Raw genomic sequence first — 13,043 nt, forward strand, 5'->3', positions numbered from 1 at the left:
ACACACACACACACACACACACACACACACACACACACACACACACACACACACACACACACACATATATATATTATATATTAATGAAATAAAAATAATCACAAAAACCATCAATGTTTCTTTTAACCTCATCTTATTTTTATTTTTCTGATGGATGTAAATGTTGTAACTCTAGAGTATACAGAATCGTGGGGCGGTGAAACTTTATTGATTTTTCTTAGTATTTTTATTTATTTTTAACATTTGTGTTATTACTTCACTCCGATACTGCTTAGCCTCATTCTCCAAATTTTCTCCTTTCAAAACGCTCTAGGAGTGTTGGAGGTAACCGACCGATTATGGCTTTAAAAAAAGTATGACGTGCACAAGCACAAATTACTTGTACTTTGACCAGCTGTAATGGATACTGTGATAGTACTAAATGAAAACTTTATAATATTACTGCATTCTTATGCACAGTTTGTGTAATTTTAATTATAAAATTTATTTACTTTGTGTTCATTTCTCTACAGTGTGGAACGAAGAGCCGAGTATGATTATAAATTAGGAGACACTGGAATTGTTATCCCAAAGGACATGATTGTTGGCATTCCAGTGTATGCTATGCATCACGATCCCGAATACTATCCGGATCCAGAAGAGTTTATTCCAGAAAGGTAAGATTATCCCAATATTCTGATTGCTGTCTAAATTTAGAATTTCTTTCGTTGCTCATTGAGTTGACTGCTATATTTTAAGGACAGTAGCAGTATAATTACAACTGTGAACAATTTCTAGACCTCATATGACGCGCGCACGCACACACAGCAGATCATATCACATGTAACCAAGAGTACTTCTAAGAATTTCGTGTGGTTTCCTACGGAAAAGACTTACTTCTTGGAATACTGGAATTACTTCTTGCAATTTTATTCATGATTAAAGAATTAAGACAGCCTTAGGTGAAATGTGTCGTATAATTCATGTGTAAAATTTCTTAAATTTGATTGTTTTCGCACCGTAACTCAATTCAAGACTATCTACCCTCACACACACACACATCCTTACTACGTAAACACAGTGGAGGTGCCGTTCGATAGTGGAAAACAAAATGGCATAGCAATCAAATATATTCAAGATCAACTTGATTACTGAATATAAAATTATAAGCTTACTCTGGAAACTAAATATAATAATAATAATAAAAATAAAAATAACAATTATTAATAATAAGATAACGTCTTTTATTCCCTTATAGGCAGTGGCGTAGCAAGGGGGGAGATGGTCCGCCCTGGGCGTCACTTTTTTGGGTCTCACCTGAGAGACAATTATATTTGTCGACGATTCTTTTATTTATGTCAACTTAGCAATTTTTATTACTTAATTAATAATTAGTTTTCAACAACTATACTTACAGCTAAAATAAACAAAATATAAATGTAACAAAACTGTTACATTTCCCTATAATACTATAATTCATCTTAAAAATAAAACAATAAAACGCATGGCAAGGCGATTGCTTTGTTGGTTTATTGCCTATTCTGTGGTAGCTGCTTCTTAGCTGCGGGCACCGCACATTCGGTACACATTTGCGGAAACGTATTTTTTATTTTTTTTCCTTCTAATTTTGCTTATAACTAAGGCCATCGACAGGATTTTAGGGCCCCTGGTAATAATAATATCTCTGTTTCTCTGTTATATCAGGGTTTTTGCTTAATCCTTTTGATGCGTTTATGCAGTGTATAATAATTAACAAATATGATTTCGTTTTTACCCTAAAAATGCTAAAATGCCTGATTTATCATTAGTTTTTTCTAATCTGTTACACATTTAAATTATTTGGCTCGTTATCGAAACCGTTGAAAAAATATTTATTATATTCTTTATGTATGATTAGTCTAGAGCAGGGGTGGACAACCCTTAACATACCTGCCACTCCAACGACTTTTTTCCGGCATGCAACCCAGGGCTCATCTTAAAAAATAATTAAATAAAAAAATACATTTCAAACATCTTCGCTGACACATATTTTAACTTAATATAATACAATTTTATTAAGTATAGCGATACCAAATAAAAATGCAATAAATAATTAAACCCTACCAACTGTTTGTTACCAACCCTACCAACTTATTATTACTTAATAATAAGTAATAAGAAAATTAGAAACAAACATCCTATTTCCAAGCCATCGATATATATCCGCCATATGCTGATGTACAAGTTTTGTCCAGTTCAGTTGTTGCATTATTCGTCAGGCATCCAGACGTGGCCTGACTCCTTTACCATCATTTGATATATCTTTTCATGTTTCGTAAAGAACGTATGCGTTTTCTAAAGTGTATTTGAAGTCGGATTTTATTAAATCATAAGTCATTAAAATATGGATTGGAAGTAGTTATTGTCAATTAATATGTTTTATCTTATTAAATATAAAATCAAATTTCCTTTACATTGCCATAAACATACCGTATTTACGCGAATATAATTCGCACTTTTTATTAAATGTAATTTAATAAATATAATATAATTCGCACCAAAATTAAAGCTAAAAATCGTGGTGCGAGATACGTATATGTGGGGATTTTCGGAAACTAAAGTTTTCAGTTTTTTTGTAAAATCCTCGCATATATTGCAATTGCTATTTCCTGCCTAGAGAGCAGTTTCCTTGTGTGCATCCTATCCAAATAGCACCATCTGCTTTCCATTATTTCAAGCAAAAATTACCAGTAATTTACATCACTTGAGATACTTAATGAACAATCCTTCACGAATGACTAATGAACAGACAGCTATCGTCCAAGGCCAGTAAAGATATGTGCATATAATTGTGGCGGTATTAACAAAAGATCGCGCGAGAGTCAAAGATAAAAGTCAGCAGACAATTTTTGAATTGAAATGCTAATTCTCTTCAACCAAATTCAATACCTGAAAATGCCATAACAATATTCACTACATGTTTCTTAGCTTTAACACGTTTACGAATTTTAACACTCTCTGTTGATTTTTATTATTGCTATGCATTTGAGCTGGGGAGACAGACTCACACACATCTAGTTTTTAGTGTTTGCCAGTGCAGCATATGGTTTGCTTGAGGCTAAATAGCATAGGTTCTGTGGGAAGATGAGATGTGATTCAATATTTAGTGCCATTTTTATCCCAGCTGTCTCTAATTGCACTATCTGTTGAGAAATATATTACACAGACTGCAAATGTTTGTACCTTATTCAATGATGCAATAAAACGACTTGCTTTTACTTGTGTCTGCAGACATATTGGCTAGTAGGGAGGGCACGTGGTTTGCCACGGGAGTAGTTACTATCGCCCAGACTTGAACGTGATTAAACTTTTTTTTTCTGTGCGAGGTATACGCGAAACGTTTCAGTTTCTGTTTTCGCAAAATAAAATCAGGGGTGCGAGTTATACGCGAGGGCCAGTTATATTCCAGTAAATACGGTAAGTTATTTTTAAAGCTACCATGTGAAATGTATTATCAATATTCAGGATTATGAAGTGTTGTCTGCACATGGTTAGATTGCATGGGTACCCTTCTCTTTCATTTGCATGTGTGTGTAGGTCGGCTTATAATTGTACTAATTTTTGGTTTGCTTAAACTTAGTTGGTATATGCAGAGAGTGATTATGATGAAATCGAGTCCAGATTATAATTTTTGTCAGTGTCTATATGTCTATGTCCACATTTTTACACCCCATAATCCGATTTTCATTAAAGTTAAAAGCTGTGTAAATAAAGCAATTATTTAATTGCTTCCTTGTATTTATTTATTTATTTACTTTCTACTCTTTGCAGATTGAGCAAAGCACCCAACCACCAGCAAAGAAATGTAGAGAAATTAATTCCCTCTGTTCTTCTCTAAAAAGACATTTTGAAACTGTTAGTAAGAAATTAAGTAACAAAAGTGAGCCAAGAACAGAGGAAATTAATTTCTCGTGAACTGAGCAAGGCAAAAAAATAGTCTGATACTTGGATGAAATTTATTTCAGGTAGGCCTAGTTCCAACTTAGTTGCTGCTAGTTTTGAGATTTCAAAAGCTATTGCCCAACGTGGAAAACCACTCAGTGATGGGGAGTGTATTAGGGAAGCATGGCTAGAATGTGCTCCATTCCTTTTTTGACAATCTTTCAGAAATGGTAAAAATTATTCAGCTCATTAAAGAATTACTCTGCTGTATTGCTGAAAAGCAATACAGCAGAATAATTAACAAAAGATTTGGCTTCATGTAAGTTCTTTTCTATTTGTGTTGATAAGAGCAAAGACATTATATCATCAGCTAGGCTGGCAGTCTTTGCTCGATTTTGTAGGGATGACGAATTACGCAAAGAGATGATTAACCTTGTAACGCTATCTGAGCGTACGTGGGGTTGAAATATGTAAAGCAGTTAGGAACGAATTATCCATTCGGCAAATTGATATTTCAAAAGTGGTATCCATCACAACAGATGGTGCGCCCAGCATGATTGGTAGGGAAGCAGAATTTGTAAATCTGTTTGCAAAACATGTTGATCATCCACTAATAGGTTTTTATTGCATCCTACATAAGGAGAATTTATGTGCAAACGCTGGCCTAAAGGAACTTCAAGAAGTGGCGCAAACAGTAACCAAGGTTATTAATTACATTTCTGCACTTGCTTTGAATAAAAGACAATTTCAGAATCTATTGAACGAAGTGGGTTCGGTGTACAACGGACTAATAATGTACAACAATGTCCGCTGGCTTAGTGGAGGTCTTGTTCAGAAACGATTTGTTGAATGAGATAAATCTCTTTTTGACTGATCAACAAATGTCTTATAAAGAAATGTATGACATCGTGTGGGTTTGTAAACTGATGTTTGTTACAAATTTTTGTGAACATTTAAATGACTTGAACCTCAAACTACAGGACACGAAATCATCTTCAAATAAACTTGCAGATGTTTTCGTGGATAAATATGGAAGATTTTTTTTTAAATATAAAGAGCCAACAGGCTTCATTTCGGCGATAAACATTAATTAAATTAAGGAGATATTAGATCCCACATTGTTTTAAAACCAAATAAGAAACTCAAGGATTGGAATCAGAGAGTTTCATGCCGAATATAGTATAAAAAGCTATAAAAGTATCGGCGAATACTAGCGTGAGCTGAATGCAAGTAGTCCTAGAACGTAGTCCTTTGCAACGAGCAACTCGTTGCAAAGGTGGGGAAAGTTCTGATCGCTAATCTTGGTATTTTCCATAATGTAAAAACACATTTCCTAGGAAATGTATGCTGTTATTACATTATGGTAGGGAGGTCACTACCCAGACCGGTTTCAGCATTTTTTGAGGCTTCATCAGTGAGTAGCTAGACCAAATTAATACCAAAGGGTATAGCGAAAAGAACTTATATACTCTGCTATACGAGTTGTCCAAAAAGGTGCACCCATTAAGTTACTTAAATATATTTAAGTAACTTAAAGATTTTGAAGATTTTGAAATGCAGTTGATTGATTTTCAAAGTAGCTCAATTTGGAGGCAGAGATTTGTTTTCAAAGTTGACTTGGAAAATATTGAAAAGGATCGATTACAGACGGGAGTAACAGAGAGAGAGAGAGAGAGAAGTGCGGGAAAAGGGATACTAAGAACTTGGAATGCTATTCCCGAAGCGTTTTAATATCAATTTTTGCATCTACATGTTCTTGTGAATCAATGTTCTCAGTGATGAACTTTGTTAAGTCTTCTAACAGGTGTAGCCTTACATATGAAACTAGTAGTGCATGCAGATTTCTAAAGGCTACAAAATATAAACGTGATATAAATTAATTGTCATTAGTGAAGTCTCATTGATGCTAAATAAATAAAATGTCCACTATCTTTCTTTCTCTAGTTTTGTAGTTTTGATTTGATGTTTTCTGCTAAAAATGATAAAGATTAACTTCTGTTTAATATATTATGTAGGTAAAATAACAATTTATTTTGTTTTACATACATAATTTTTATGTATTACTCATAAGGAATTAAGAAGTAATACAATTATATCTTTAATTTTCTTTTCTTTTATTGTAATTTAGTCAAGTAAAACGATTATGAAGATTGTGCACTGTAAAATATTGGGAAAACTTGAAAAACTTATGTCTGATTGATCACTATAAAAAAAAAATCAGAATTAATATTGAGTCTTTTGCTGATGTTAAAAATTGTGTGGCTTTACATGGCAGCTAGAATTACACTTAAGTGCGAATAAAAAAATATTCACGCTATCAACAGGAGAGAAGGACTTTTAAGTAAAAATTCTGTCACTAATTTTTTCATTCATTCAATCTTTACAATATTCTTTTGATTTTACCATTCTAGTGTGATTTTTGATTATTTGAAAAGGTCTTCTCAATACTTAAAAGACACCAAATAATATGTTCCCCAAAATGTCGGTTGGTAAGTTAGAAATGCACAAGTTGTCCACCCCGTGGTAGAGTTCAGATTTAAACAAATCCATCATACTGCTGGGCGTTTGGGAGTTTACGGCGAAAACGCCAGCCAGTCTTACCAGCGGTGACGATGACTAAGCCTCAGATTGTCAGAAATGCTGTGTCTTTGACTTTTTCGTAGTATTTTTGGTGTGTCTTGAGAAGGGTGGCAAACTCAGGGACCGGCCCGGGTGGCAAAAGCTCTAGCTATGCCATTGCTTATAGGGAGTAGGCGAAGCCTTTAAACCTTATCTACCTTTTGGAGACTTAGTGGGCAGTTCAATCTCCAAATTTTATCTTCGTGCGGTCTAGCAGAGAAGATAAAAGCGCCTCTTCCACTGAACTACACAGGCCTCCCGAAACTAAATATCTGATAAGAAATGAAACCGATCCCTAGCATTCCATACATGCTTGTTACTAAGATAATTGACGAGGGAACCATAAACATTATTCTTTCGAAACTTCATTTCAGACTTCATTCATTTACAATATATGTTAAATATATAAAAAAATTTTAAGCTTTCATTTCCAACAGTAAATTTCTCGAAAAGAGTGCCAACATTTTAGTCAGCTACTTGCTAGCATAATTACATTACAGTTTCTACACACTGGGAGCATTATAGAATGAAAGAGAAAAGGGAGCATACGCAATCATTGAGCAAACTGAAACAGTCCTACATCTCTGATAATATATCAATTCGTGTGTTTGTACTCCTTAAGTCATACCGCATATTCCCATTCAAAACGTCTGTCATCTCTATAGTTCGACTTTAGTGTGTGTGTGTGTGTGTGTGTGTGTGTGTGTGTGTGTGTGTGTGTGTGTGTGTGTGTGTGTGTGTGTGTGTGTGTGTGTGTGTGTGTGTGTGTGTGTGTGTGTGTGTGTGTGTGTGTGTGTGTGTGTGTGTGTGTGTGTGTGCGTGCGTGCGTGCGTGTGTGTGTTCTATTCAGGACACACCCATCCACTCACACACATATTGTGTTGAGAATCTTTTGTTTTCCGATTTAAAAATATGCTAGTCATCGACACGTATCCCGCTGAACAGTTTTGAAAAAGATATCCTCAAAAGTTTAGTCTATTTAGTAAAAGAGATATGGCAGATATAAATATTTCCTCATGTGGAAAGATCTCAGAACTCAGCGCCTGGAATTTATTTTCCCTTAGATAACACGCCACTGACTAATCGAACAAACGAAATTTTTTAAAACTTTTAAACTGCCATAATAAACTTACTAGAACATTCTTGTAAAGATAAGGAAAGTCAGTGTATTAGAAAGACCATTCGCTAAAATCAGAATCACTTCAGTGTTCTAATTGTAACTTTTAAAACTTGATTATTAATTAGAAATCAAATGTTGTAATTTGAATGATGATAGTTGACATTACTTTTATAAAATCATTTATAGGTTTGAACCCGAAAACAAAGCGAATCGACATCCATTCACTTATTTACCATTTGGAGCTGGACCAAGGCATTGCCTTGCCATGAGATTCGCATTAATGGAAGTAAAGCTGTGTTTAGCAAAGGTGTTACGCCATGTTAGATTTTCTGTAAGCCCTGAGACGAAGGTAAACCTGCTCAATCAATTTTTCTCCTCGCTCACTATGTTTACAATTTCATATTTCATAAACTGTAATAAATGGGGTTTTTAGTTGTTAATGATTTCATTTGAATTTTTTATCGACTGCATTGTCCCTAAATCTATCGTTGGATATACCTAATTAATTTCATCATAGCTAGTGATAGTAGGATTTTATACATTGTGGGAATAAAATGAAGTGCAAGAAGTACAAAAATATTTAAATTTTTCTCAAAGTTCTCTATAACAAAATTCATACAGAAAGCCTCTAAAAAGAATGTTTTACGTTTTAAGCAGCAGAGTTTTAATAAGGAAACAAGCATTTATATTAAGGTATAAGGAATAACAAGAATAATGTGGATATTGACTTAGCGAAAAGAGTCTACAGGGTACTTTGGTGGCTATATTCCTTATAAGAGGAGAAACCAACTTTTGATGAGAAGCTGGCAAAAAGTATTAACAAATGTAGCAGTATTAGAGGTTTTTTGATTTTTGGGATCAGAAATAAACGTCTCACTTCATGCAATTCCAAGACAATCATTCGGTGTGCTTAAGTGAAATATTTTATTAGTTGTACATAATGTGAAATCGGTTTATAAAAATTATTTAATTATTCTTATGTAGGTTCTTGTCCCTTTTTTCCCCAGCTCTTAAGACGAGTTGAGCCCTCCTAATAAAGGATTAAGTATGCATTTTCTTATGACTGTAGATCCGTGCATGATAGATCCGATCATGACATATGACTGCAGATCCGATCAGAATAGGCAAACAGGTTCACGGAACCGGTTTGCCTATTCTGAGCTATCAAAAACCCTTTACCTCCGTATCTCGAAAGAGACCAAACATATGTTCCTCATGTCATCATGGACGAAATAGAACCCAACACTTTCCTGACTTCGTTTATACCGACTAAGCTACGGAAGCACTTTTATAAGAACAATGAATTGACATATTTTAAATATAATCAAAGTTCTCTATTGAATTAGTCAATAACACAACAAAACATCTAATTAACGTTCTTAATCACATTTCGTCATCTATAGGACGCCAACTGACTACTGGCTACTTACAGGGCCTCCAACAAACTGATATGGCACCAAAGGTTTTGTTTTCGCATCTGAGCATTGTTAATGGATGTATCATTTTGCTTTGCAATCCAAGAAGTTGAAGTGGCATTTAACACAAATAAATCTTACTCAAACTGATCATAATTGTAAAGAACATTTAATGATATTCAGAATAAGAATAATGACAAGAAATAGAAAATGAACAAAAGAGAAGATACTTTTAGGGCTGCAGACAACACAGAATAGGGAGAGGCGTTTGCTAATGATAGACGAAGAATTGAAGCCAAAAAGAATAATCGTGCTTCAAGATGACAGGTATGCAGAGGGAAGTTCATTTGAAGCTATTTGCTGTGAGATAGAGATCAACAGGATAAAATATGTAATCGGTTGCTGCTCTATAATCCATTATACCATGGGTATAATGGAGAATGTAGAGGTTCTCAAATTAGCATGATGAGTAAATCGAGTAATTATTATTGGGGATTTTAGCTATGCTGGGCATGGACTCGGAGGAGACATGGTCACAAAGAAGGAAGTAAATGGAGTTTATATAGTTTTTAAAAGATATGTAATTGAAACACATGTAACGGAAGGAACATGAGGTACGAGAATGTTGGATCTGGTCATGCCATTGGAGAACATATCAATAACCAGTTAAATTAAACTGTCTCCACTTGGCGAAAGCCATAATGTGGTCTTGAACGAGATTGCAAGAAGGGCTGAATAATCTGTTAAGAAAGAGTAAATGTGGAGTTACGAGACTGGTGATTATGACAAACTGAGAAGTCAGTTTCAGCAGTGCTATGGGAAACTTTGAAGGGAAAAGATGTTGATGGTGCGTGGAAGATTGTCAAATAGTGTTTAAGGAAAGCAGTATCGACTCTATTCCCAGATTCAGAAGGAGAAATGAAGTAAGTGTAAGATTTATGAATAGTATTATTAAGAAGGAGTTGCAGATAAAGAAAAGGTTGGATGAAGTGTAAAGAAATAGATGATCTACATATCTATGAGCAGTATAAAGTACAGGCAAAGTAGTTGACCTGTCTGGTAAGGAAGCCAAGCTATGAGAGAAAGCTAGCTGTTGAGTCCAAAAGAAATCTTTAGGAATTCTTTTGCTATGTGGCAAGTAAAAGGAAGAATAACTATGGAAGGTTGACTTTAAAAACGTGTTGATTATTGCAGAGCAAGAATACATCCATCAACAATGCTTAGATGCGAAAAGAAACCTGGGGTCCCATCTCAATTTGCTTTTTTCATTTTTTCGTGTAATTAAAATTTTTTCATCTTTTTCGTGGACGCCAAATGACTACTGATAGCCAGTAGTCATTTGGCGTCCTATAAATTACGAAATGTTACTGAGAACTCTATGTTAATGTTTTTCTTTTGGTTTTTTAAAACTTTAAAAACGTGTTGATTATTGCAGAGCAAGAATACATCCATCAACAATGCTTAGATGCGAAAAGAAACCTGGGGTCCCATCTCAATTTGCTTTTTTCATTTTTTCGTGTAATGAAAATTTTTTCATCTTTTTCGTGGACGCCAAATGACTACTGATAGCCAGTAGTCATTTGGCGTCCTATAAATTACGAAATGTTACTGAGAACTCTATGTTAATGTTTTTCTTTTGGTTTTTTTGTGTAAAAGTAGCAGATGCAAATCAAATAGTTGACTTACTTAGTAATCATCTTGCAAAAGTGTACCATCTTGGTTGTGATATTGCAGTGCCGAATGTTTAGTTGACTGATGAGAGTCTATAGATAGTAGAAATAGAGGTGCTTAGTATATCACAAAACTTTAATGTTAACACTTCCATATTATTAGACGGATATCGGCCCGTGAGTTAGGATAATGTGCAAGAAAATTAGCACCTCCGCTGACCAAGCTAATTCATTTCATTTAATGAGGAAATGTTGAACGTCTGTGGGTTCCAAAAACTAGCTCATAAGCGGAAGAGAGGAGATGTGATAGAATCATTTAAATTATTAAAGGGATTTTTATAGGATTGATACTGACGACGTTCTTCTTGGTTTATATTTATTATCCCTTAATCCACTTATAAGAGGTTATTATACGATGTAGTACAGTTCTATTTGCATAACCCAGAACTATTAATTGAAGTAATTCAAAGGCCAAAGAAATCAGATGACAAACAATGATCCTCGTTGTTTGTAATCCGTATTTTAGTAGCAACTGATAAATAAATGATTTTTTAGTTAATCTTTTAATAAATGAAGTTTAAAAATTATGGAACATTAAAGTTTTCTAACCAACAATTTTGTCATCCATTCACAGGTTAATCTGGAATTTTTCAACACTGGTCTTCTCCAACCAAAGGCCGTACCGTTAGCTGTAAAAGCTCGAAATGACGTTCCAGAAACTAAAGAAACTGCACTATAATGGTTATAATACAAAGTTAGTTAGTTCACTAACTCAACGAAAGGTTGAGTTAGTGAACTCGGAAAGCACACGATATTAAATATATATTTTCTATGTAATATAATATCATTTCCAATGACTTTAATTCCAGATGATGGATTTTGATGATTTTTTAATAATTACCAGTGGATTTATGTCGCATGCACAACTTTAAAAAAATTTATGAGCACGAATCTATTTCTACAAGTGTTAATCATTGTTATGTCTTGAAATATTTATTGTAATTATGTGTTTCATTTTGTATTAAAGAATGAATGGAAATGTCATGAAAGAAGTTTGATATGAATATGACATTTTTCCTTAAATTATTTTTAGTTCCAAAAATTTGTGTCGAAGTCATAAAATTAATTATAAACATTTATTCATAAACTTATTTAATAAAAAATAATAAAACTGCGATTTCTTTATATCAAAAAATTATCTAATCAAAATTCGAAACGTTGAGGAACTGTTAAAAGGTATTCTTAAAACATGATTGTAATAGGGAATAAATCGGGTATAGATAAGAATAAACCAAACCTGTTACCTATAATAGAAGAATGCAAATTTCATTTTGTTTTATCCCTTTTATATTTACCTTCTTCCTATTTTATTGCTTAAAATAAAAAGAATGCAATGTACCCTGCATGGAAGGAAGTTGACGGACACTGTAGTGTGAGGAACAAACAGCCATGACGCCCACCTTAATAAGATCTAAGGCTTCCTTTCGATACGATGATGGCAGCAGTCCGACTGGGCATACTGTCCACAGGTGTACGATAGCGATCAATGGGAATTTTGGACCATTCGTCCTGTAGGCTTGTAATGAGGTCCTGGAGTGTTGTGAGGTGGACGTTCCTTGACCTCAGCCTAGGCAGTTGTTCATCCAACAAATGGCCTATAGGGTTCTTGTGCAGGCCAGTCAAGTGTGATGATGTCCATACCCCTAAACCACTGGATTCCAGCAGCAGCTTTATGAAACACAGTGCGTTGTCTAGCTGAAAGAGAGAATGGCCAATTTCGTAGAAACGCCACAACGTACGGAGCATTGCATTGTCCAGAATTCATATATCTCTCCGAGTTCAATGTTCATGGCAACACAAACAGAAGTTCGAGGCGAAACAAGGTAAGAGACACTCACCGAAAATTTCCTACATTCAGACCAGTCCACCTCCTAGGAAGATTGTGTAGCGTGATTTGTCGCTCCCTCAGACAGGTTTCCAAGCTTGCAAGTCCCACTGATCACACTCTATGAACCAATAAAGGCGATGCTTCATATTGGTACGGTGATGTGAGGCCTGCATATTGTGTCCTATCAGGGAAATCCACGTGAGCGTCGGTTCTGAATGTTTTTGTGAAGATTCGTTTTCCACTCGACTCCCGGAAAACTGCATACAATGTATCAGGAATGTAACTGAACGTGGCCGTATAGCGCTACGAAGGATAATATGTAAAAACCACCATTCGTAGCACTATACGGCCACGTTCAGTTACATTCCTGCACCTCCATTTTAGCACGGAATCATAGATTGCTAACCCACGATGGTGCAAATGGTCAAATT

At 34.7% G+C, this 13,043-nt stretch overlaps 1 protein-coding gene across 1 annotated transcript in view; it reads left to right on the forward strand.

Moving 5' to 3' along the window:
- Positions 1 to 11,941, forward strand: part of LOC150095500 (cytochrome P450 3A8-like) — a 49,960-nt gene extending 38,019 nt beyond the window's left edge. The window contains exons 12-14 of the mRNA XM_090410340.1: positions 513 to 656; positions 7,826 to 7,988; positions 11,359 to 11,941. Coding sequence (XP_090266466.1) covers positions 513 to 656; positions 7,826 to 7,988; positions 11,359 to 11,463 — 412 coding nt within the window. The 3' untranslated portion in view covers positions 11,464 to 11,941. The remainder of the gene's footprint in view (positions 1 to 512; positions 657 to 7,825; positions 7,989 to 11,358) is intronic.
- The last annotated feature ends 1,102 nt before the right edge of the window (positions 11,942 to 13,043 follow it).

This window comes from Typopeltis vanoorti, chromosome 20 (assembly GCF_054136105.1).
Source record: "Typopeltis vanoorti isolate ZY-2024b chromosome 20, IOZ_Tvanoo_1.0, whole genome shotgun sequence".
Taxonomy (NCBI): Eukaryota; Metazoa; Arthropoda; class Arachnida; order Uropygi; family Thelyphonidae; genus Typopeltis; species Typopeltis vanoorti.